Consider the following 27,502-nt stretch of genomic DNA (forward strand, 5'->3'; position numbering starts at 1 on the left):
CACAGCTCATCCATGAGCTGGGAAAGGCTATACTATTAACATTTTTTAACTGCTCCGTTTGCCTCTGTAAGAGTATATCTGCCATGCATTTTCTTTAGTTGAACCATTCTGTATTCTGACCGTATGCATTTTTGCTTGTCTTTCTGGAGGTTTATCTTAGAATATGGACAATGATTGCTTTGGAGAACGCTGTAGGACTCTTAATTCATTACTATCTGCTATGTCTCAGGTTGCTTTCAAGTGAATGGGAAGAGTCTCATTCACTGGTATTATTTGTTAATTTTTCCTGTTCAGACGCAGATGGATGACTGGGTATCTAATACCTGTGCTCAGAAGCCATGAATTCCAGAAAATGGCTCTCAGAAACACGGAGAACATTTCCTGCTACAAAGGTACACTGCCAGCAGCCATCGCGGATTCTCATTGTGGATGTCACATCACCTTCCTGGACCAACACTTGTTCTGTACTCTCTGAAGCTCTGGAGAACACACTCTGTTTGGCATGCAGTTTGACAGGTCCCTGCCGTGTTCCCCTGCTGAGCCTCTACGTGGTGCAGAACCAGCAGGAGTGTCTGCTTCCCTTTACGGTATGCGTGAAATTATGTCTCTTGGGATCTAACAAACATGAATGCAATGCATGGTTGCAACTCAGTAAAGAAAGTTATGATTTACTACAAATTTATATCTAAAAAATAATAATTTTCAAAGAGCATGGTTTCATAGACTTCATGGAAGAGGTTAATTTTATGAATGAATAATGTTTAAAAGGAGGAGTGTCATATTTTTGATCTGTGAAGTTGCTCATGTGCATAAATTAGGTTTTGTGCTCTTCCCTTCTAAAACATCTGTCGTATCTCTCCCTTTCATGTGCTACTTTCTCCACTGTCTGTACTGCTTTTCTACTAAAAATATCAAACTCTACAGCTGTAATAATTTGGATGGTGAAATGTTCTGTATATTACACAAATAGTACCACTTTGGGGGGGGGTTCACATTTAAGGGGAAAGGATCGGAATTCAAAATATTTTTTGCCAAATCTGATACATATCCTGAAATCATAGAATTGTAGAATCATTTAGGTTGGAAAAGACTCTTAAGATCATCAAGTCTAACAGTAAACCAACGCTGCAAGGTCCACTACTAAACCATGTGCCTAAGTGCCACATCTACACATCTTTTAAAAATACAGATTTGAGACAGTAAGAACAAGTATTTCATTCAGCTAGGGATATGCATCAGAATAAATATAGATGGAGAATGACTCTAAAATAAAAGTTTGGGATTGCAAAACATCATAAAATTGACAAAAATCTATGAAGTCATACTATTATAAACAGCCATACTGAGCACTCTCATTTACGCAATGTAGTGTAAACACACAGTATTAACCCTTCCACTTTTTTCAGCAATGGTGAAAACATTCTGAAATACTTTGTCAAGTTTTCACATCTCAGGAAAGGTAGAAGCCAACTGGGAAAAAAAATCATAGCAAATGTGATTGGCAAGAAGGCTGTGGTAATGCTGGTGTTTATTTTGTAGAATAGGTGATAGATAATGTGACAGGGTAACTAAGGGGATATCAAAGAAGCATTTTCTGGAGATGTTGTGAAATCTCCCTGATTAGGGCCTTTAAGAACAGACACTTGTCTTGCTTCCTAGGATGAATTTACATGTAATTCATCCTGGCATGTCACTGTAGGATGGTCTAGGTAATCTGTTTCACAACTGGTTCCAGGCCTGTTTTCTGTGATTTTGCATTATGTCCAAGTGAATTTTTAAGTGTTAGGGGCAAACACCTGCTTTTGTATTTGCTAGGTATATCCTGACACTGATCCAACATGTGCTGGCTGATAGCAACCTCAGATCTCATTTGGTAATCATGGCTCACCAGACCACAACTGCACTTTGACACAATCCCTCTACTTGCCCCATCATTTGTCTCTTCTGCTCATGATAGGCTGTCTTTTTTATTTAAACAACAGTTCTTCATTTTGATAATCACAGTTTTTAAAGACAGAGGAACCCTTAGATCGTTGTTTGGCTTCCTTCATATTACAACTATTATATTCACTCAAGTACCCATATATCATTAAAGCACTTCCTCGAGAAAGACATCTAGTTTTGATCTGAAGCTATTACAAGATGGAGAATCAAGTACTTCTGTTGATAATTTCTTCCAGTGGTTAATCATTGTCATTGTGAAACTTGCACCTGGTTTTTAATTTGCATTTATTGGCTTTAGCTTCCAGGGATTTGTTAATATATTTCCTCTTTTGGGTAGATTGAAGAACCCGCTTGTATTGTATACTTTCTTTCTCTGAACATGATCAGGTCCCTTCTCAATCTTCTAGCTGGTAAATGAAAGAGAACAAAGTATAAGTCTAAGTGCAAAGCATTTTTACAGGCCTTTAATAACCTCCAAGGCCTTCTAGGTATTCACTCTTCTGTTTTTGCCCATGCTACATTCCAATACTGGACTCAGGAATGCTGTACAGAGAGCTAAAAAATACCTTCCCCCCTCCTGTTGGCATGACCGGTAATCATGTCAACTATTATTCACCATAATATTGTGTTTCTTTGGGACTTGTCCAAGACAGCAAAGTTCACACTCGAAGTCTTGAGCCAGTGGTGCATACCCAGTTGATAGGGTCATCTCTAGTGTGAGCCCTGACACCCCTTCTCCCCAGTTTTGCTTGGATGTTCTGCCTAGTGAGCCATCTTTTTATTTTAGACATCTGTTTTTGTACTGAAGGCTGTTTTTCATAATGGTTCTTTCCTTATTAGGAACAGTAAAGTATAGCAAGATGACTATCTTCTTCAATGGACCTAATTTCACTAATAGTGGTATCTGGTCCTCTGCAGCTTCTGGAATCAGGAGCGGTTTTACATTTCTATCTGATAAACATCTGTTCTTCAGAAATACCAGGGCTTCATTGATTTTTCTGTACTCCTGAATTTGCCCCTTTGTCTCAACAGGGCACTGACTTTCTGGTCTAGCTAGAGAACAACTTGATACCTCTCAGTGAGGAACCAAGACAGAGCTATATTAAAGGTTGCTTATTAGACAAATCATATGAATTCAGGAAAGCCCCAGAGCTGAAAATAGAAATTGGGAGAGTACATGGGGAAGCATCATTTATAGTTACCCTTTTCTTAGTCTTTCCTGGGCACTTGTTTATGGTGTCTGTTCCTACTGGTCTCCCCTATTGGCCTAACTCTGACAAGTCCAAAGAGCTTCACTGGAAAGTGCAGGGGGCTGCCAAAGAAAAGAAAACGAAACCAGGAAGAAAGTAAATAACCTTTGGTTATTTGGTGCAGGACAACAGATGGTGACAAGAGGGGAAGTGAGCATTAAAGCGTCAAAAAATTTTAACATGGGACTGAGTAAGGACTCTGAGCAGAGCACCTCCAGCTGATGGGCCCTGTTCCTACTTGTTTTCCCTTGGGATGGGCAGCCATCCCCCAAAACTCCCAGGGCCTCCCTGACAAAAAGGGCTGAAAAAGAAACAAGTGAGAAAGGCATTAACTACGCGGACCAGCAAATTAAGAAAGTGAAGTAGGTGAGGGTACAACATGTGGAAGGAGCCAACTGGGCAGTGAGCACCGTTTCTACCCCAGCTCGTGGCCAGCTTTGGTCTTTCGTTTTGGTAGCTTTTCTCTGCAAGCAACGTAATGTTGCAGATTAAAAACTTTTGCTGGATGCACAGTGTGAAGTTATGAATTCTTGTGGTTGTGTAATGAAGGGGGAGGTGTCACATGTGAAGAGACGTGTCAAGGCCTATGGCACTGGGCTGACTATCAGCGCCTAGAAGAGGGGTGCAGTTAGAAATAGTTAAACACACAATTTGTGCTTAGAAGCTTAACTTATGTCCCAAGCACATTCCAGAGTTGAAACTGCGGCTTGTGTAGGCTTGCCTAAGTTAACATTTAAAGTAGCTATGCATATACAAGAGAAATTTAACTTTGCTGGTGCCAGTTCCAAAGGGCAGGTACTTAGCTGGACTTCAGGTTGCCCTGCAGCCTGTGCTGAGTCCTATTCTGCCCCAGTTAGGAGCAATACTTGACCTGAGACAGCTGGTTTACATCTGTATGAGCTGCAGCTGCCTCCTGGGATTGCAGGGCAGGCATCTGAACTGCAGGGAATTTTGCTGTAGCGCTCTGAAGAAGCTCCTGGCTGCATCTGCTTGGTGCATTTATCGAAGATTGCTAACCTCACAGCAGAACTGACATAATGGGCCAGACACTTCTTGCACTGTAGAGTACAAAGTGTGGTGTCTTTCCTTAAGGCTGCTCTCTTCATCATTCTGAGGCGAGGTTTGAGCCATCCCAGCTTTCTTCCTAACCTTATTTGCAGAACCGTCAGAGCTGTCTGTGAAAACATGTCTGAGCCCCCTGGTTCATAACTTAGTCACACTGAAAGACCATGCTGTAAACCATGGCTGCTCAGGAGTGGTTCAGTGAATCAGAGGTCCAAGCATCAGAAGCAAACAAGTCTTATGTTCGTCTATTGCCTCTTTTGTGAAGAAGATGACCTCTGGCAGCAGTATCTTATATTGCTTCAAACAGATTTGGTAGAATTCACTAATAATCTCTCCTATTGCCAGATTTTGCCATTTTACCTGCTAGGTATGTCTAAACTCCTTTGAGTTGAAGCTCACGGGAGTTGACATCTGTGTAAATGCTGGCTGAGATGCTCCACACATCTTTGGATCCTGGGTGCTCCCTAACATTGACATGTCTATGTTAAGGAAAGTTCATGGCTGGGTAATAGATACCAGGTAGCCTCAACTGATATTGTGCAGAGAAAGAGTATGAGAGGGGTCTGCCACGATCCTGGCCAGCCTGGTTCATATTAATTTCCTGGCCAGCCTGGTTCATATTCACTTGCTCTGCTAGCTCATCTTTGAAGCAGGAAAGTCCACAGACTTTCCATCAGTGTTTGTTTTTTTGATAATAATTTCTGTGGTGAATGTCCTAAAAGAGCAGTATAAGAGCATGAGAAATGCCCTCCTAAGTCAGACTAACAGTCCATCAGCCCAGTCTCAAAATGAAAGCTGTTTTGGGGGAGTGCCCCAGCCCAATCACTTTATGCAGTTCATTCTCCTCACACTCCCCTAGTTCCACGGCTGTTGTATTAAGAATGATAAAGGATACATTTGAGGCTATTCCTCTTAGTACCTGCTTCTGGACCTGTTACCCATGAGTTTGGTGAGCCCGTTTTTGAACCTCTTGCCACAGTCTGACTACAAACTCTCCTGAACACAGGTTCCAGAGGTCCACAGCCCAAGAAGTCGAGGAGCACAGATATGGCAGGGGTGACTACGGCCTGGGGAAATCTCACTGCCTCACTGTTCCTATTTATGTCTTAAGTTCTACCTCTCTGTTATGCAGGGCCAGAGGAGAGGGGCATACCAAACTACTACATTTTGTCTAGCAGCAGTAAACAGGTAGACAGCTGAAAACTTGAGGAGTGATTGTGTGTGTTGTTAGTAGCATAACTGGTTTTGATTCATATCACTGTTCCCTGCTTTATGACTTGGGTCCTGCCCCCAGTTTTGTCTAGGTGCTGTGAATTCAAAAGCCTCCTTCCACATTACGGAAAAATATTTCATATTACCAGTTTGACATTTCCAGTCTTTCAATGTCATTGAATACTATTTTGCAGCAAGTGAGAGAAAACTTTGCCCGAATTCAAGCCTGCATTTCAGAGCTCCGTTCGCTACCAAGAGAAGGCTGTTTCCCACAGGGGGGAAATGGAGTGGTACAAGCTGTGCAGGATGGATTGCAACAGTTCAAACAATACAGCAGACACACAGCAGCAGGAGGCTCAACAAATAGTTCTGTTGAGGTAAGAAAATGTTGGGAAGGTAGTGGGAGCCATCCACCAGACTTGACTCTCGTTCGCATATTGAGATGATAGTTTGTGTGGTATCTAGGCTCCATGGGAGGGAGAGAGTAATTAAGAAAATAAGCCCTCCAAAAAAACCCCATGTAGCAATCTGAATGCCTATGGAAACAAGACAGATTCAGGTTTGAGTTGCTTATGGAGGCTGACTGACTTTACAGTATAGAAAAATGAATCCTGTGTTGCTCAAACCAGGACACACATGCAAACATTTCCTTTCAGCTCAGGCTTTGTGAAGTTTTGGGACTGGCTATTGAGAATTTGCCTGGAGAAAGTAGAAAGAACAGGGACTTTATCTAAATAAGTCTTATTGGACAGGTTAGTGACATGAGTTGGTATGGTAGGACAGCCTGATGTTTGTCTGGGATTTCAGTACACATACATACTGGTGTCTTGTTTCCCAGGATTCTCAGTGCAATGAACTTGTACACAGCAGGTCTGTACAGTGCTTCCTGAGCCAATTGCATAGGTGTGTTGTCACTGTTTAGCTTGAGCAGTGGCCCTGACATCACCCTATGTACAGTGAACATGCTAGAAAATTTAAGGTATTCAGCAATCTAGCTGTCTCAGAGATCTAATGTCCAGAAGTCCTGCATGAATATATCAAGTCCTCAAATCCCTCTGGGCAGATTCCTGTAGAAAAGGGGATATATCTAGGGAAAACTATAGGTACAGCAGTCCTGGGACAGGATCTAATAGATTTTGGTGCACGCCAGTGGCTGTATTCTCAGCTGGGTGTGTGTACTTGCGTAAGTGGGAAGGAAGCTGCTAACAAGACATGAGAACATATGTGCAAATGTAGAAAGCAGGGTAAGGTTCACAGGAAGAAGTATTTTTTTTAAAGAAGCATCAAATGATGTGAAAGGACGGGCAGTTATCAAGAGGGGAAGGACTCGGGTAGAAATGATGTTTTCCTCTGGACATGAAGAAACATCAACTCCAAACTGTCTTTCATTTCAGACTTCACCAGGCTCAGGGTTTACCTGGTTTTGGAGCTTTGTCAGTCCTAAAAAAGAATCTAGACTCCCATGAGTGAAATTTTCCCAGTCCTTCTACTTTATTTAGCTCCTTAAACTCTTCCAGTCTCATGCTGTGATTAGGCAGATTCTCCCAGCTGTAATTAAGACTCAATTCTAGTGTCTATTCAGGAAGCCTTTCTCCTGATTTACTGCTTTTTTTGTGTTTTCTTAGGGCCTTGAGGTATTTTTCCTGACCGTTTCAAATGTGATTTGTGCTTTAACTTCAAAGCGGGGGGTTGGAACAGAGTACGCTTTTGAGACAAAAGCTTTTTCGACACACAACAAAAATCCATGACATCTTCTAGTATAGTTGAAGGAATAAAATAGAGTTATCCATGAGTATAGGGAGTTTATACTCCACTAAGCGATCCTTGTCTCTCTAGATTATGAAAACATATTATGCTTTTCATTGCAAGGGGATGTAAGACACCTACTGCAGTATAGGCTGTGGTATTATACACTTAGTTGAAAGTGTTGACCACCGTTTTTACAATCTACTTCCATTTTCTCATAGGAGTGGTGCACATAGATGCAACATTAATTCCTCCTCTTCTGACAATTTGCCAACGTGTATTTGCTCTTGTATACTTGGATCAGCCTGGAAAACTGGGTGTCCTCCACTCTTTCAGAATTAATCTGACCACATACCACTTTGTTGATAATTTTGATAGGTAACCAAATGTTTTTCTTCCTGCTACCAGAAAATAGCAAGTTCACCTGGCTTGTTATACTATCCTTGACCCTGCAAAGGTCCTGGGTATGTATACTCAGTCCCATCCAAAGAAGATCCTAGAGGAGAGTCCTTATAAAAATGCTCAGGGCAATCTGAGAAGATGTAGAGCTGGCTGTCATGCCTAGCTGGAACAGCAGTCTGACCAACAGTTATATGATTAATTCCAGTATACCCAAATCTACCCAAATCAGAGAATGATGTAGTAGATTTTTGAATTAAAAAAACCAAACCAACAGGAAAAAAAAAACAAATAGCAAAACCACAACACTCAAACAACAAGCAAACAAAAACTCACTCTCAAATATGCATGGATTCTAACTTGAAAGATTTCTTAGGGAGAAGAACTTTATAACCCAGGACATGTGGCCATTCTTCAGAAACTTCATGCAGCAAACTGTACTTAAATTGCTGCAAAGAGAATCTCTGACAGAAAATGTCTCCTACAGTATTAGAGAACCCTTGCAGAGGGTCAGTTGAGCAGGTAGGAGGAGCTCCTTGCCACCCTCGTAAACTAGAAGCCTCTCACTGACAGCTGAACATACAATCCTCTTTCCTTCTTCACCACATTCAAATAATGTCCACACTGGAGACTGAATTTTCCTGGTTTCCATACAATAGCAAATACTGCAGACATCAGTCACACGTGCCAGCTCTAGTCTTCCCTCTGAGTTGCTCCATGCTAACTACATTTCATTCCCTGTTTCTGCTGCCTTACTTCCTTTTGAGCTGTTTGTAACAGGCATCAAATGTTTCTTCCAAGAATGCATGCTTTATAAAGGAAAGGGAAAGAAAAATTAAATTAAGACTAGCTTTTTTTTTTTGTAGCTTCGTTAGTGGATACAATTTATAGTGGTCCTATTTCATTTGAAAAATATCCGAAATAAAACTAGAGAGAAAACTGAAATAGCATAGAGATCTGAAATATTATGGTACACATAATTTTAGCAGAGGTACTGGAGAGGGTGCTGAGAGCTTCCAAAAGGTAAAACATCATACTTGGCTGTCGTGAGGAAATTTTAGCTCAAAGTTTAGTTCTGTGGAGAATTTCAAGGGCAAAGGACTTCTCTCCAAGCTAGCAATCCTTCCCGTTGCCGTTCGGCATGCTGCGTAAATGTAACCTGTGGATGAAATTCAGTCTTCTGCAAATCCTGACAAAAGGTGTTTCACAGGCCTAAATGGGATCTAAGGGGTGGCCTTGGTCTTTCACAGAAGGGTGAATATGCACCATCAGATCACTAAGGAGCCAAGAAGTGAGCAGAAGAACACCTACAATTCTCAGACCTTTGTTGAAAAATAAAAGCTGGTGATCACAGAAAGGCAGAAGGGTATTTCACCCTTATAAAAAGGCAGCTTTCTGCCTCAGATACTTCCGTGACTGAAATTTTGTTTTCATCACAAGCATTATTTTTATGCAGAGTAAGTTGGATTTTTATTTCTGTTTCTTTTTGTTAGAAGGCATTTGAATGTTTTTGTTTAGATACAGTATCTTTTGAAGAAGGAAAAAAAAACCCCCACAACCTTCTTGGAAGTGAAGCCGGGATAACTTAAGCCAGTCAAAGTAGGCATTTACCCTCTTAAATTCAACTGTGTCAGGTCGACCATATGTGGTGACGGAGTACTTCTCATCTCTCACAAGCATTTTCTATTTAGTCCACTGTGAAGTAGCAATTCTGTTTCTGTGATACTTTAAAGCATTAGTGAAACACTGGCACAGGTTGCCAAGAGAGGTAGGTGGTAGATGCCCCATCCCTAGAAACTTTCAAGGTCAGGCTGGATGGGGCTCTGAGCAAACTCCAGTTGAAGTTGTCCCTGCTTATTGCAGGGAGTTGGACTAGATGACCTTAAAAGGTCCCTTCCAACACAAACCATTCTATGATTCTATGATTAGAAAACATAGTAGGAGAAATATTTTTGCATTGAACTATAAGGCATGGACAAGAGAAAATAAGGCCTGCTTTATCAAATTTTTTGAACTCTCTAGTTCCATCTGTTTTTCGATGGGATGTCAGGTTCTACCAATACAATTTCTTCCCTCTGTTTCAAGAGCTTCATGCCTTAGATAAGTGCCCTCATAAATCAGTTGATTCCATTATTTTGCAGTTAAGATTTAACATAAGACTTATCTGGAGTGTTTGTTATTCATCAAAATTTAATGCTCTGTATGTCATTTTGGTGCATCAATGCCCAATTGCCAAACTGACATCTCAGTGGCCTTATTACTGAGATACAGTAACTGGAACAGCAAATTACAGGCGTATAACTACAGTCAGTAAACAACTGAGGAGTAAATGATTGGGAACAAGTAAGATCATTATTGGTGAAATCCTGCAGCAGAGAGAAGATGCTTAGCAGAGGGAGTGTGCACAGCTGGGCAGGAGGAGAAAAGGCAGCCAGCCAGGGGCCAGACCTGTCACTGAGATGCACTGGCTCATCTCAGCAGAGAAAGTTACTGTTTCTGTTTGTGAAGTCTTCTCTTCTGAAAGAAGCACTCTTTTTTGCTTTTGCTGTTACGCTTCTAAAGCAACACAAGTGAAACCGAAAAGCTTTCCCCATGCTTCCACCCATGGGGAAGAGACTAGTCCGGAGCTGCGCGCCAGGAGCGCGTGGCCGCTTGCTGTCCTGCGGCACCATCCCACTGCCACCGCATCGCAGGCAACACCTGGAGGGTGGAATCAGCAGAGCACACTGCGGCTCAGCAGGAAGAGGCAGGAAGGACAGGACAGGACTGTGAACAGCAGTAAGATGAAGAAACATAGTGTATCAAAAGCTGTTAATGACGTATGCCTACATGTGAACTAGCAGAAAAGCAAGCGCTTAAGGAGGCGTTATAGTTGTATTAGAAGTACAGTTTCTTTAGTGCGAGACCATGATGGCCGGTATTTATACAACAGTGCCACTGGCAATTTGCTTGTGCAAATCAGATGTAGCCTTTAGGCAAATGTGCATTTTCCTAACACTTACACCGCAAAGAGGCAAGAGTATTCGTAGCTGACTAGTAAGCATAGGAGGCAGACTTTGTTACAAACTGCAATCATTTAAAACCCAGATATTTGTTAAAAAGTATTGAAAATGCTTACTCTTTTGAGATCCTGACTTCAGAGAGGGAAAAACATCAGCATCAGTGAAGCTACGTCTCAGCAGCAGCTATAGGGCAGGAAATGTGGCCAGTGTGCTATAGGATGAAAAGTTTTTTTCAAGTCACCAGTAGCCCATTTTTTGTCAGATTAGGAAGTATAATGACATTAAAGGATTATATATAGAAACTGTGGTAACATGAAGGGAAGTCACAGTAGCTGGTTTTGTATGTGGTAAAATATTTCTCCTGGTCTCTGACCAGCATGTGCTAGCGTGATTCAGGTTGTGAAAAGGGTAAATTGGAGGTGATAGGCTACAAATGTAATGTCGTTATGGTTTCGATCAAATAAAGGTGCTTCTGTGTAGCAAATGCTCTGTCTATAACTCTACAAAAGATATTTATAGCTTTGACAGTTCAGCTACACCCAGCTCAAGAATAGTCCCTGTTAGCCATTTTCATTAGCTCCTGAAAGGAGCCCATAATAATTTCTTCATTCACAGTAACTCAGAGGCAAACATTATGGGTACGTTCAGTTGAAGAAGGTATAATTTGTTAGGGAAATCAGGCTTGATCTGACATCAGTAAGGCTGACACAGCTCCATGGCCCAACCAGTTGAGGATGAGCATGTGTTCCCAGCAGGGAGATGCACACAGAGCACATGTATATAACACATACATACATGCATGGTTGGTCACACAGATGACAGACAGACAGAGCACTTACACAAACACAGACAGCACCAATGGCCTCAGCCTGCCCCCCTCTCTGTCTGAGCAAGATGGAGATCCACTAGCAGGAATATAGCACACACACACACACACTCCCCCCAAAAATAAACCAACCACGAAACAATCCCTAACCCTTGGAACTGTCACTTCTGTTGGCGTTGTTTATAGTAGAAGTCATTTGTGAAGCTCTACTATTAAGTTTCCCTAAATGCTCCCTACAGGACATTGGTTAGCAGCCTCACCTAAAACACACCTTATGCTTTAGAATTATTAAATAGTCCTTTGGAGCAATGAGCAGATGTGCTGAGAAGACTCAGTACTTCACCGTCACTAACTGTCAGGCAAGGCCAGAACTCAAAACTTTCTCACCTAACTACTCTTTGAGGGTAGAAGCTGGTGTCAAAAATGCCTGACGTTTCTAGAAACTGTTGCTGATTGTCAACGATGAAGAAACTCTTTGCAGTCACTCAGTATTACATCAAAACTGGGAGGTGGGAATCACACCTACTGTTGCTCTCTTAAGAAACATCTTTAGGATAGACTACATATTTATTAAAAAAAAGAAAAAAATAATTCCCATTCAGCTCAGCCCTCAAATGGGAAGTAACAATTTAATCTACTTGAACTATAATTGATGCAGTAATGGGAAGTGGTGCCGTTCCTCAGAAAGTCTCAGGCAGAGTCCCTCCTATACACAGACAGACTCAGACTGTAAGTGCAAAGCTCAGAATATAAGACAGTGATAGATTGTTCCATCTTCTTCCAGCAGTGGCACAAAACCTGTTGGTGTTCCTACAGTGAACCTCTCAATCCATTTCATATTGTTTTAAATATAAGCCAAAGCACAAAAAAAAAAAGAAGTTTTTACATTTGCTTTTGAATGGATGAGATATTTTAGTGAGATATCTCTCCTCTCTCCATAGTGGGACCTGTGCTATTCAAACAGACCTGGCATCATCGCTTATCAAGAAAGTATTAGGGTCAGAGGCAGATCTTGTACACTCTGATTTGTGTTTCAGATCACAATTTTGACTAGCCAGTCCAACAAAGAAATGGTAAATCACTTGGAAAAGAAGTTAAAAGATGTAGACCTTGTGAGTCTGCGAAGAATACAAGTCATTGAGGTTTTAAAGAGAGACTTTCTGGAGCCTGAAGACGTGGAAGAGTGCATGCCAGCAGAAGAGCCCAGCAGCAGTGGTGAGTGTAAGAGTGTAAGACTCAGGGAAATTACGGCTTTGGACAGCAGGACAAGCACTAGTTCTTGCTTTGGTCTGATATATGCCACTTTCCTTTGTGTCATTTAGTGTCACCCATGTAAGTGGAACTACTGTGCCTGGAGGAACAGCAAAAAGTTTGTACCACAGCACTTCTCTGGGGCTTTATCACATTTGGGCAAAATTAGCATATGGACTAGATGCATTACTGCATCTCTTGGTATTACCTAAAATTGACTTCATGTGCAACACAGATTTATTGAGAGATTAAAGAGAAAAATGCACACAGTTTATAGGGGTAGCACACTCTCAGACACACGCATACTCATACTGCTGAGCACCACCCTGGGCAATTGACTGGCTGATCAAAAAATCCTTGAAGCAGGTATTTGGGGGAGAGAGAAGCAGGCAGAAGGGAGGAAAGGAGAAGCAGGCAGGCCATTTACAGCTTTAATAATCCTACAGAGGATTTCTATTTTCTGGTTGCAGTAACAAATTTCTGGTCAATTGGCAGAGGAGGGGCTGGGAATGTTTAGGTGGGTTGCAGATTCCCTTCTGCTCTGTCCCTCGCACACCTGGCCACATCCTTCATTAGTGAAAGAGAGAATACACCCCAGACCCTGCAATGTTATTTTTCCCGGCCATGTCTCTGAAGAACTCCTCCCTTAGTCTGACAGTTTTCAGCAGTGAGAATTTAAGTTATAGTCATGAGAAATTCACAGACAGAAATTCCTGTTAGCTCCTGCTTTGAGACTTTTTGTTTCAAAGCAAAAGGCGCTGAGCAGACACTAAATAAACCAGCCAGATGATGATCAAAAGTCCAACACCACAGTGCTTCAGTGGTAAAATCCTGTACATTGCAATGCTGCTGTAACTGCAACTTTCATTTCTGTATTTCGTTTAACCTAACTTTCAAATCTGCTCAGTTATTTCAGCTCTTTCTCAAGGCTGATAAAATGACTGATAAATAGCAGGAGTTTACGCTGGTTTTCCCCTGTCTACAGCACAGCACTGACTAGGTGCATCTTGCTACAGACGATGACTGCTATCCCTGCTGCCTCTGCATCCCACTAATCTGGTGGCCGACTGAATCAAACACTGAGTTGTATAATCAAGCACATAGAGGTATATCTACCGTCTTACTACCCGTTAAAATTTTCCTGCCCTGAAGGGGCAGTCTCCCTCAATGAGACATAGCTGGTTATTCTCGACTCTGCCTGTTTGAAAACAGAGGCCTCGGGGAGAGTGCTCATCTCTGCAGGTAAAGCTGCTTGACCAGAGAAAGGGACCATCTTCTCTTTCTGACCAGCACCATTGCCACTAACACAGGGAACACTGAGTCCTAAGGAAGAAGATCAAAGTTCTGTCATTCTAACATGACTTTAGAAATAATTTAATATGCCAAAACTGCACCAAAACCACGAGTAACAAAATTGTGGAAGGAACTGTTGCCTACAGCTCCAAGGCTTAGGTATTCTTTAAAAGCACCGATCTTGTCCATGTGGGAAGAGGACAGTATTTTGGGTGGCTGCAAATGCTGGCTTCTCGAGTGAGGAGGATTACTGCCAGGACTTTGCAGCAAGCTGGTGCTGCACAGCACTGCTTCCCCCGTGGGGAAGCCTTGAAAAACTAAACACCACAAAACAGGAGGTGCTGTGTGCCTCTTGGTCACAAGACTGTTATAGAGCATGTAAAACCACACCTTATTGTTTTTAAAAGTGAAGCTGTGTAGCCCTTTCACCCAGTAAATTGAATGAAAACATAAATGGGGAGGCAAAGGCCATTGAAATTTCAGGTGATGAAATTGTAATTTTCTGAATCTTCTACTTATGAGAAGATTCAGATGATGTATTTGCTCTCTAAGAGGAGCCTCAGGGAACAGATAGTCCAAATAATTTGAAAAAGGAGCCCAGCTGATTTACGAAGAAGATTTTTTACCTCTGTTTCTGCAAAAAAAAAAATATTCATGGTATTAGAAAAAAATTACAGTAAAGAATACTAAAGTTGCAAGATCTAGCATGCAGGAAGTGCAAGAATTAGTGCTGTGTTCAACTCCAGCACATCCCCCACTACAAAATAAACATTGTGGTGCAGCAATTAATTATGAGGTGGGTATCCCACCATGACTGTTTCTTCCATTAGTTTGTTTAGTGGCTGTTTGAACTTGTGTACATTTTTAATATCCAGAGCATTGCTGTGACATTGCATCCTGCATTTATATTTGGAGCATATCAGAAAATCATCTCTTTTTAAACCCTCTGCCTGAGAAATTTTTTTGTGCCCACTCCATCTCAGCTTACTGGAAGCAAATCTTCTGTTATTGTTTTATATAGCTCTACTACAGACCTCAGAGATCTTAAAATGCTGTGAACCTGATTAGCCTGAAAAAATCTAACCTATTTGTAAAGGCTTTGGTAAATGGCTCTCAGAATCTCTTCTGACATGCTCTAGGGCTTTAAAGTTAGATTGCTAGATTTGAGCTCTCTTCTTGGTTGGCCCTGTCAGTCCTTCTTTTGAGGTCTTAACAGTTAATGGCCTCCATGTGTACCAGTGCGAGTGGAAATACTGTCTGACTAGGTTTCATGAAAAGTCTTTGCATCATTGTAGGCTTCTGTCTCTTGCTGCTGTTCCAGCTGCTGGACATCATGTCTGCTTTGTAAGGATCAGTTAGTTGTGTCCTGCTAGCCAAGCTTCCTCAAAGCTCTTTCATCTCACTGGCCCAAATTTTCAAAAGGGATCATTTAAATCTGGTCCCCAAATCAGGAAGCTCTCCCATCCAGTGTACCTTTTGACCAGACCACACATTGATTTTTTTATCCAACCATTCTGAGTATTACTTTCAAAACAGCCAGGCTGTCAGGCAGGAGGCTTGGCAGAAGGCACCTGTTATGGAATGTCTCCCCTTGATCTTGTATGGATGTTTCTTGGGTATGAAGAGGCTGAGTGCCTCCATATCTGACTTCTGACGTTCACTGCGGTAATCCTTATGTGTTCTTCCCTGAGCCAAACATTCTGCTTCTCCAGAACCTTCCATTAAAATGTACTTAAAATCAGGGGTTTGTTTCTCTCACGTCTTAATATTCATGACTCCTGATTTCAAGAACAGGAACATGTTGTTTTCCTAGCTTCACCCATCTTTCATAAATGCATCCACCATCTGTCTGTAATGTCTGACCTAGACCTTGGTAGAATAGGCCAGAATGGTCTGTTTGGTCTTTCACCTTTCTTTCCCAGTTGACTTGGATGTGTTATTTTTTTCTTTTTAACAGCCTGCGTGTCATATTTCCTCTGGTAGATAACTCTCTTGGCCATTACACAACTGGAATAAAGGATTTTTTGCTTTGTCTTTTAAATACTGACAAACTTCAAGAATATGACCTAATTTTGTTCCTTTCATAACATGGGGGTACAGTTTTATTAGATTTCTGCATCAAGCCCACAGTTTCTGGAGAATCAAGAACCTTTAGAAAGACATCTAGTTTTGAGGTGAAGAAATAAGGCTGTTACAGACCAGCAACAGCCACCCATTAGCATGAATGCCAAGTTTGGAAGCAATAGAAATATGGACTGACTCTAACAATGAAGAGCTGTAGCTCTTTATAATTATGAGAATTTCAGGTTTTTTCACCCTAGGACCCAAGTTTTGTTACTGGCAGACTTCCTGAAAGGAAATAACAGGTAAGTACTCAGATAGAACATTAGTGCAGTCAGGCGGTTCTTTTGCATGCAACAGTAGCACTGAGTTTTATTCTTTCCAAACCTCAAAAACAAGCCAATAATTTCCTTCGCTATGTGTGATTACTCTATTTAAGGTGACATGAGAGTGAAATTTTAAGCACAATTTGAAAAAATGTTTACAGCATAAGTTAGGTAGTGGTGTATTTAAACCAAACTGTATTAATTTAGTGACCTTCAAAATGGCACAGACTAAATATATTAGGAGAAGGAGAAAAAAAAGAATAAACTTACTGGAAATCCCATGCAGGATGTGGGATTTCAAAGAATGGCTGATGCTGAAACATGGAGTGATTGAATAGGAAACAAAGCTTTGCCTTTTTTGTGTTTTAATAGCACAGCATACTTCTCTTAAATGCCATTTTGAAAAGCATCACAAAAGCTTGCTTTCAAAATGGAAGTATCATAACAGCTTACTACATGAACTGCAAACATTTACTAGATCATCTGCTTCACTGAAGAAACCTGCAACAGCTAACAAAATTGTTTCAGCAAATACAGCAAGAGATGTTATATTGCTTGAGAACTACTGTCACAATGTGATAGGGAAAAACAATCCGACGCACTCTGACGCTTGTAACACAGTTATTGTTCTAAGACTTTGATAACAAAACTGAGATTATTGGACATATATACCTATATATAAAAGCCATACCACAGGAAAACAGTTAAATTAAGACTTATGGAGCTGGAAACTGTGTTTATAAATGATGTTTATGTTTAGAGTTTCTGCTATCTTCCATGTTTAGAACATCACTGGAATAAAAGAAAATTTGATTATTTTTTTCTTTTTTAGATAAAAGGATGTTTGGATGCTCTGAGACTTGGTTAACAATTATGACTTGGTACTCAGGGCATACTGGAATGAGAGAAATTGCCAAAATTTCCAGGAACAACTAAAATTATGATTTTGTGTACTGTTTAAACCATTGTTATTGAAAGAAACAGTCCTAAATCCCTCCCCTCAGTTCCATTCCTCCATCAAAACTGTTCGATATCAGGAAATTGGTCTGTGCTCACACCACCCTGGGAAAAGAAAAAAGTGAACCTGTTTTCACTTAACTTGCAAATCTGTGCTATAGGGTCTATCATCTCTTTTCGTCTTTAATCCTGTAGATCTGCAGACTGTTTATGTGAGTGAGGAACCTATATTGAGATATAGCTATTGGAATTAAATACTTTGCTTTTCTCCCTCCTCCTGCCCCAACCCTCCAAGGAATTTTGGATGTGAAATTTAAAGGCATAAGACAAATTCTAATAAATAAACATGAGAAAAAAACAGGTTTTGGGGCAGGTTTGTGCAGTTGTTCCTCGTCTCTGTGAAGCAGACATCTTTGGCAAATGCCAGATAGACAGAACCAACCTTGTTAAACTGGGCTTGTTAAGTATCTGGTGAAGGCTGGAAGTTTCCATTTATGCAAGAAAAAAATACCTACAGCATCGAATATGCTGCTGAGTATCGTATTCAAGATGATACTCCACAGACACTTGCACTGGGGAAGGCATAGACAGCAAGCTGGAGGTTTAGCCATTGGGGAGGCAGCAGCTGTGACACTTTGGTCAGGCTTTCAGTGAGACATGTCACTTAGTTACCTTGCCAGACAAAATGAATTTGTATTTCATGATTTCAAGATACTCTTACAGACAATTCAGTGAGAAGCTTGCATTTTCTTCTTAGACTTCTGTGGAGTAAATGGTATTACCCTGCTTCCTTCTTTGGCATCTTCTGTTGGACTGTAAAACCTTCAAGGCTCAGATCACCTCATTGCCTTGCTTATACTGCAGCTACTGCAGTGAGATCCTAATTCACTGCAAGGGTTCCTACTGGACCACTAATGAATGTTACCATCTGTGTTATTTTACTGTCACATAGTACTGTACTACAAATTGCTTCTTCCAAAGCCAAGAAGATGTGGAGATGCAAAATCTGCATCCTGAGAAAGCACCTGATTTTTCAGCTCGGGGAGGTGAGAGGAAAGAAACATACAGTTACAATTTCCTATGGTACTTAAAGGCAGGCAGGATCAGGATATCCCCTCTCATAGGCTTATTTCCAGGTTAATGCAGCTAGAAAAGACTCCAATATTTTGAAGCCCTGCAGTTGGCAAGTCTTAGAATAGCTTTGAATGTGCTAAGAACAGCCTGTTGTGGACGAAAAATGCTTGCTGTTTTCTTCACAGGGGCAACCTCCTTGGGAGAGTGCATTTCTAGACAAAGACAGACCATGTGATGAGCAACAAGGATTGCTTTTTCAAAATTGCACAGCAGCTCCTCTGTGGGACAGGGGCTAAATCTGCAATGTTTCTTTAATGATAAAATGTTAGCACTTGTCAGACTGCAGACTGGAACAGGGATCACGATATAACATAAATCCCGTAAAGAGAGCAATGCATACAACATCTGTGGTGAGAATGGTGTGTGGGAGTAATTGGTAGGATCGAGCGGACTGGCCTCTAATTGATAACATGAGAATTATTATTATCTTGCCCCTACTCCATTACAAACACTTAAAGCATCTGAGCATTGCCAAACCATTTGCTAAGGAAGGTTAATATTTGTATGTGATATACATATTGGCACTATCTATTTCTCCTTTGGCGGGGGTGGGGGGGAAAGCACTGAGGATAAAGCACTAATACATTTTTTATGAACAAAATCCGTCTTCTGCAAGTTCCAGGAAACCTTTTTCTATATGTGCTCTGCAGATGGCTGAGCACTAAATGGCTCTGCATATCTGCTCTCCAGGAATTTTAAGACCCAACGCACAGTAGATGTCAGCATCCTGACCTGTTCTTCCTAAGAATGGACAGCAATGAATGCAGTGAATTTCTTTTTACAATTGCCATGTATTGCGCCAACTTAAGGTGTGTAAGTGGCTACATATCTATTATAGAAGAGAAAACTTAAAAATAGGAAAATATTTACTGAGGAAAGAACTAAAACATTTACCAGCCCCCAAACACAGTCTCTCAAAACAAAGATAATTCTCCTTGTTTCCTGTGTGTACACTATTTGTTAAAGTAAATTACATGCATTTCCTGGTGCTTTGTCTTCTGAACTGTTAATGCCATCTGCAGTGCATATCCCAGAGAGAAACCTAAGTCTAAAAAAAGTAGGGAGCACATTTCAGCTGAAACACAGCCAGCATGCTCTCCAGGTGCATCAGTGCGTTCTGCACTGATGAGAGCAAGACTCATAGCATCAGGGCAAGAGACTGATGGTGGTAATAGCTCTGTTCATGAAGAGCAGCCTCCAGAGAAAAGCAGGATTTTTCCTTCCACCAGAGTATCCTCCAGCGTTGCTCCATGGGGTAGAAACTCATATTTCCATAACGCTCAGAGAAGACTGGGGTAAGGCATGATAGCAGTCTTAAGATAAATTTTTAAAAGCTGCTACAAAACGAAGGGAATAATCAGTTTACTATACAGATTTGGGAATAACTTGGAAAAAAAAAAGGAATGAAATGTCCTTGCAGCCAAGGACAGTCAGACCGGACATTAAGAATGAAAGGATTTCAGTAACAAGGACAGTGTGAAGGACCTCCCATCCTAAGTAGGAGCTGAATCTTCTTTGCTGCAGAGGCACAGCCTACATGATCTCAATGCCTTCTCCAAGGCTGGATGGTGGGGACCATTGGAATGTATGTCCTGCTGTGATGGCCATACTACAAAAGTGCATTTGCAAGTTGCATACCATTTAAAGAATTACAGTCATTATGTTAGCCCTAGATTATTTGCCATGTAGAGGGAGACTAATGAATTTCTGTTGGTTTGTTTTTTTTTTTAATGTAGGAGCAGATGCATAGTGTCATTTTTGCAAACTATAAATACTAATGCGTAAAGAAAAGATTTCTCATTGCAGATGGATGTAGCACTGTATTTTAGTCCTCAGCTGGCCTGGTAAACACAATGGGGGGAAACGGCTATTTCTGCTATCTATTCATCTTCTCAGAATACCTGTTTCACATCCTAGCTGTATGGTGACCCTATTAAGGCTGTCTCTTCCTTCTGTGTTTACTTTTACCTTTTTAGAATGTTATTTATTTATTTAATCTGCCAGACTTTATGCTAGCTTCTCATTTGGATGCACCTTTGAGTTCCTATTGCAAGGGGCTGGGGGGGTGGTGGTGTTGCAAGGGTTTAATCTTGTTTATGACCTCCCTAACTCTGCTGTCCAGTCTATGTTTCTCCATTCCGAAATGTTGTTGCTAGATCATGTACATTTGCTCTGCACCTCCAGAATCGTGGCTTAGATACTTGCTATGTCCTTGCAAACATTTTTACTTTGTCCTTTTAATTTCTTTTAAACAAGTCTCTAAATTTTATGCATTTCACTTGTTTGAAATGAAATGTAATGGTGGTGGATAGTTTTGACTGTTGTATCTGCGAGGCTGATCTACTGTGGGATTACTGTTATCAAGCAGCACGTCAACTGTAACATGTTGAAACATGTCCTCTGTGTTGGTCAGGTCTGGGTCAAGTTTTGCTTCTGTTCTTCTCAGGTCTGTAACTAGCTGCTCTTTTAAACACACATTGAGGATGTTTGGCAATTTAGTCACGGGGCAGTATTGCAAAGTAACGAAGTAACGTTCATCTTCTGTATAAGGAGTAGTACTTTTCCATCACTACTACAAAATTCCCCATTAGTGTAGCATTTCAGTCTCTCCGATTTCTTATAGCACCAAATATCCAGTGTCCCTTGCTTAGGGAAAAGGTGGAAATGGTTTAAAATTGTGAGAAGAGTCTCTGAGGCCAGTGCTAAGATGACCACAGCAGAGGATGGTGTGCATCAGTCACAACTAGTCCTCTGAAGACGGCAGTAGCCAGTCCACCCACCCCATTGATAAGAACAGTGTTGATACCCACCCCATTGATAATAACGGTGTTGCTGTGGCCTGTGGAGCAGCTCTGCTTCTAGCAATGTCCTTTTAAGAGGACATCATAGTGCTGTGCTGTGCTTGGCATGGTAATGGCTTCTCAATTATGCAAAAATACTTGAGGGACTAAGGATAGTGTAGTCTAGTGGAAAATGCAAAAGAATGTTCTTTTCTAGTGCTAAAAATGTTTGTGCTTTTTCGCGTTTTTTTCCTGCAGACATTGCAATCCTGGGAATGGACATTGATGTACAAACCGTAGAGGACAATGTCATCAGCTTGGAGATGCTGTTTAAAACATGGCTAAATGACTATGGCACAGAGAGAGAGCACCTCCACCTCCTCCTTCCATCAGGAGGCTTCAGCCATGCTGCTGCACCCAAGACCACCCTAAGTATTTTATTTTCTCTCCCCCTCTGCAGGGAACTCCTAAATCCCACAGCCTTAAAGATTGGCCAGACCTGTCCTATGGGCATGTTTCCTCACATTTAGAGACCCAAGTAAGGTCTCTGGGTGACTTTGAAATCTGTCTGGGGTTTCTGGTGTCTCAGGCCTAGAGGGCTGAGAGAGGTCATTTGCTTAGAACACTTCCAGGTTGCTGCCATGTCCTGTGGCTGCTGATGCCATAATTAATTTCCATTCTGCAGCAAAAATGTTCCTTGAAGAGATGTGAATTTATAGCCACTTGGTCAAGGTAAAAGGGCCCTCACATACTGAAAGCCAAGGACCTTCTGTCTCAGTTGTATAGGCCTAAAAATTTTGTTCCTTCTATTTGATACTAGAAGTCTGTGCCAGAGCTCCACTTAAATGAAGGCTGTCTTACAAAGGGATTTGGCATGTATTTATATCTATTGATTAAGCACTAAAATAGCTAATGTTCTAGCTGGAGCTGCCAACAGTTATAATAATGCATGGGAAAAAATATAAGGAATATGTAATTTTTTTTTCTTTACTAGTGTAAGTCTAAATCTCTAATCCATCCTTGGGTGAGCACTGAAAACACCAACAACTACAGCAGAAATAGGTGTTTCCCATAAGTTGCTGTTAACTGTATTGTCACCATTTGCACTGCCATGAGAATCTGCACATGCACTTCGGGCAATCCCCTTTCCATGCTTCTCCAGTACGGTACTACATGCCACTCCAATATGGTACTCATGTGCAGCTTCCCATTGCCATCGCAGCAGAAGTGCACTTATTTTCTTCTGGTGATCCACAGGCCAGTTCCAGCCTGGAAGCAAAGCTTATATAGAATTGCTGATGGCTTTTGCAGATATGCTCCTTAGCAAGCAGATCAGAAAGCCTGGTGCGACTTTTTATTTATGTAGTAGCTACCATAACAGCCTCCAGACCAGCACAGGCAATTATAATATTTTATTAAAGGTAGATTTTCCTTCTTCATTATATTGAATTTCATACTTGATGCATTGTCTTATTGTAGCTAACAAGACAAACAAAGTTACGCTGCAGTCAGGTTTTTTCACCTTCCCACACTCAAGAAACCTGTAGAAGGCCAGAGAAATTGTATGCAGCTATATATCATATTATACCAGAGTTAGTGTCATCAGTGTGCTGGTTTTCTCCACAAACACAGATAGAAAAGCTGGCAGGAAACGTGTGGCCCTGTACTCAGTGTGGCATTGGGAAACAAGCTTCTGCTCCCTCTACAGCTGGCCACTCATCATCAAAACTGGAACTCGCCTCCCAGTTACCAACCAATCATTGTTTCATTAACATGCCAAGCAGTGGTATTTCCCCACGTGAGTAAAATGGGGATAGACTGTTGCCTTGTGTCACAGGCTTTAGCGTTGTTTTGCCATTAATAGTTGCCTTACTAGAAAACATTAACTTAGCGTTTCTAAGTGCTTTGAGCATGTCATGTGCTAAACATCGCCATTTCCAGCAATCTAAACCAACCTCCTTCTCCTAGTGTGCCTGAAGTGCGATTTGCAGGAGAGATTGCTCGACCCAGCTCTACTTTCTGGGACGGTTGATGGCACCATGAGAGCAGCAGATTTGAATTCACCCTGCCAGATGGCAGCCTGGCCAGCTACAGTGCTGTATAAACTCCAGGTTGTAAAGTAAGCGTTGTTATATGCTTTGTGCTTGGCAACTGGAAGGCAGCTATAATAACAGCCTACGCTCTTTCTGTGCAATTTCAGCTAGGACCTAGTAACATCACCATAAAGTGCTGGGGACTCAAAGTGTTAGTGGGCAAAATTCTCATGTAAGATACCCTCAACCCCCGTAACCCTTAGTGTTATGGAACAGCACATCCCACACATGCAGACAGAAGCGCAGAGCCAAAAACAGTGTTACCATGACACTAGCACTTTATGAGTGTAACAGTATAAATGTTATTCGTGCAACAGTGGTTTTCCTTCAGTGTGAAGTTCTGTAGATTGAAGCCATTGCTCCATATATAATTCTGCTGTTCTCTCACTACCTAATGAGGCTGCAGCAATTAACTGGATGTCAGAGCCTGAGCTAACTAGTTGACTAGTAGTAAAAAGGCAAGGAAAGCCTCATAGTTCTGTTACTTCACGTTAAGTATTTGTTCACTTTCCCATCAGCAGTCTTTGGGCTGGTAAGCACAGACCATAACAAGAAGAGTGATGCTCTCTGGTGCCTTTTCTGAGGTTTATTTATAAGAAAAATTTTGTGTAATTTCTAAACTATACAGTTGTTCTTAAAATGATTCTCATCCTGTCAGTAGCTGAAGAGCACTCAGTAATTGTGCATAAATGGCCCACAGCCATTTAGTAGCACTGAAGCTACTTAATAATGCCCTGTCACGAAGCAGAAGGGTGCTATGGATAGGCAATGTCAAGCACTGTAAAGTCTGTAGTGGTGTTTGTGGTGGGATGTTGGCTCTGTGCAGGAGTAGTTTATGTGTCAGTTTAAGTGAAGGATAACCACGATCCAGTAAAAATCACTTAGGAAGAGATGTAATTTCCTGGGTGAGTTATTGCCCACAAGGCAAGAGTAACAATCCATTCTGTATATAAAACACATGAAGATTGGATTTGCTTCTTGGCATGCTCTTGTCAACACAGATGCAAAGGAGTCTGGAAATTAGCAAGAAAGCCTCTTTTCACTGCAATTGGACTTTTCTGCAAGGTTTCACAGTGTCAGGCCGCACCAATACAGACATTAGTGCTTGTAGCTGTATTGCAGCTGATACTGCCATGGCCACTTGAGCTAGTCATCTCCTGATAGAGTCTTCTTGCTGGTCTCATGTTGGCTGTGCTTCACTAACATGAGCTGTATATTTGCAGGGCTCTGAAGTATGAAGGGGTCTGTGAGTCTGTACTATACGGCCTGCCCTTCATCATCAAGCCCACAAGCTGCTGGCAGCTAGACTGGGATGAACTGGAGATAAACCAGCATAGCTTCCATGCTCTATGTCATAGTCTTCTGGTGAGTGTGTGAAAATTGCAGTCTCAGTAGTCAGGATTGCCATAGAAAGGAATAGTTAGTGCACATCTAGTAAGATCTGTCTAGCTTGCACCAGAAAACATGTTTCAAAAGCTGCAGCTTCATCTCATGGGCCAGAGTTGGGCTTATAAATCCTTCAAGCCAATGTATCCACTGGAAAGATGCTGCAGCACATCAAACCTTAGAGAAGACTCTAGCCTATCAGAAATCCAGTGGTTGGAGGTATGAAATGCAAAAGTCAGGGTTGGGGTTAGATGTGCATCTTTAACTGTGAAAATAATTAACGAACGCTTGGGATGTGGAGGACTTTCCATTACTGACAAGTCATAAAGCAAAATTGCATGTTTCTCTTAATAATTGTCTCGCATTCAATTAAAAAAAAAAAAAACAAACAACATACTATCCTCAACTGTAATGCAGTTCTTATTCTGATGTGTATGAATGTCTCTGCTCCTGAACTCTACAGGGTTCAGTGCTGAAGGAAGTGGCTATTGCCCATTTTTCACACTGGTTTTGGCTTTTGCCATTTAGAAAAGGAAGTGGATGCTTTTGGCCAAACGTGAGCCACAAAACAACTGGAACATCGTGGTGCATTCCTACTACATCATTGTCCCTTCTGACTCTGCCACTCTACTTGTCAAAGCAGTTGCCATCAGAGAGCTCTTGCTGCCGTCAACCTTCCCACCCCTCCTTGCTGAACATCCTGAGAGAGTGCATGGCCCTATAGAGGTAAGTCATTGACAGCCCTGCAGGAATATCTGTGGAAAGGACCCCTGTTGTACAAGCAGGGATCAGAGTAATGATCAGCCTTTATGCACAGGACATGCAGCTGCTGCTGAAGATGTATCTATCTATCTATCTCCCTCATTGCATGAACCTCCTCAGACTGCAGAGAGAGGTGCTTTAGGCATGAGATAAATCAATACACAAAGTGTCTCTGTTTCTTCCAATAGATTCAGGCTTCTGCATTTCCTATTGTGCATCCATATGTTCTTCTCCTGAGTTGTCTGCCTCTGCTTCAGGTCATGCCAGGAATGGCAGAGCCCTCACTATAGGTCTAAGCAGATAAGCAGAGGAGGAAAAAGCTGTGAAAATGCCTAGTGACAGCTGGAATATAATGGAGCACTTCTTCCCAGCAGCCAATATATCCTACAGCTTTCTTCATGGACAGCAAATGCCTGTCCTTTGGAGCAATGTTGCATGTCTGTTGGGGAGAGGGGGAAGAGGCCTTATGAAGCAGAGTTGAGTGTGACAGTGCCCAGAAAGGGTGCTCCAGCTTGTTGTCTTATTCTGGGCACGGGGGAGGATAGGACTGCATCCTGCAAGGGAATGCTTAAATTCATTAAAACCTGGTTGCAGGTGTCTCTTGTTCTACACACAGCTAAGAGTGGTCTTTGTGAGTAGCAGCACAGCCGAAGATCCCTTCTCCCATCACTGCAGGGTGGCATGGAGTGTCTGTAATGCTCATCCCTGCAAAAACAGCCCTCGGCACTAAAAACAATAAAAAACCCCAGCCTCTGCCTGTCACATTTCATAGCCACTGGTTTCTTTCTTCTGTCTGAGCAGAGCGCCCTGAACAGCTTGGAAGTGGAAGTTGCTTATAACCCCTTGCACCTAAAAAGCAACCTCTACAAATACCTGAAGAGTATGTTGTACAAACCTCTGCACAGGCAGCAGGCCCAGCCCAGGGACCAGCGACCAGAGCGGCATCAACCCAAGCAGGTATGTCTCTTGCCTTTGGCTAGCCTAGACAGTCTCCGCTCTGCCCTTCTGGTCTGCTTCCCGCAGAAGGGCTGAGGGCAGCTCCCTGATACCCTCGTGATAAAGGGAAGGTAGCATATGGCAGGGAAAACATTCACTTGCAGCAGAGGGATGGGCATAGCATAAGCTCATGCAATGGAGGAGAGGGATGCTCAACAGCTGGCACATGCAGACACAATTGGACAGTGCGCTGTTGGAAAAGCCGGTGCCTCCTTCCACAAGGTGCATTCGTATTTTGTCCCTGTATTGCAGCATCAGAGCAGAGCCAAAGCCACAGTGGCGCCCCTTCCGATGGCTCCTTCTCCTGTCCAAGTGTTCAGACCAGCAGTGGTGAGGAGAGATCCCTGTGAGCACTCCCTGGTCCCCAAAGAGTATGATGAGTTTCTGCAGTGAAGCCCAGGGCACTGTTTGAGCTGCTCACGTGCAGTCACAGCTTGGCTTCTTGCTCAGCTGCCAAGCCTTACGCACAGGGCCGGAAGCGGTCAGGCAAGACACTAAGCTTGGCCTTGGTCAGACAGGCACTTCCCATTGTTTGTTCCTCCTTGTTTTATGGTTTTGTTAGTCACCAAGTCAGTCTGCAGGAAGCCTGCTACTCTGGGGCCCTCTGTCCAGAGATTCAGCTATTCCCCGTAACACCCCGTATTTTCCATTCTTGTCAGCACACACCACCAGCATGCCTCAAATTTTGGTTTCTGAGACTAGGCTAGTACAGGCCACAAACCACAGATTACTGTCAGCGAGCGCAGAAAAGCTGCAAGCAGGGTGCTGAGGAAGTCAGGCGGATAGATAAAGTAGGCTGTAACGTCAAGCTGCCGTCATCCTGCCAGGAGCATGTTCAGCAGGGGGTCTGAATATGCATAAAACAGGGCTTTTGAATTGAATCTTAAAGCCCAGAACGCTGCCCTCCTGAGAGCAACACTACCCATGATGACGCCAATTTGCTTGCTTCCATAATTGGTCTCGGTCTCACTGTCCAACTCCCCAGCTCATGAAGGGCTTTGTAGCAAGTGCCAAGCCAG

General features: G+C 42.1%; 1 protein-coding gene across 1 annotated transcript; it reads left to right on the top strand.

The window, feature by feature from the left end:
* Positions 1 to 338: 338 nt before the first annotated feature.
* On the top strand, positions 339 to 26,876 carry M1AP (meiosis 1 associated protein). Its single transcript, XM_074588943.1, has 9 exons — positions 339 to 587; positions 5,666 to 5,848; positions 12,482 to 12,659; positions 21,505 to 21,678; positions 23,215 to 23,365; positions 24,563 to 24,704; positions 25,254 to 25,451; positions 26,289 to 26,444; positions 26,736 to 26,876. Exons 1-9 carry the CDS (start codon positions 339 to 341, stop codon positions 26,874 to 26,876), a joined length of 1,572 nt encoding a protein of 523 aa, XP_074445044.1.
* Positions 26,877 to 27,502: the final 626 nt, after the last annotated feature.

Source organism: Larus michahellis, chromosome 5 (assembly GCF_964199755.1).
Source record: "Larus michahellis chromosome 5, bLarMic1.1, whole genome shotgun sequence".
In the NCBI taxonomy this organism is placed as follows: Eukaryota; Metazoa; Chordata; class Aves; order Charadriiformes; family Laridae; genus Larus; species Larus michahellis.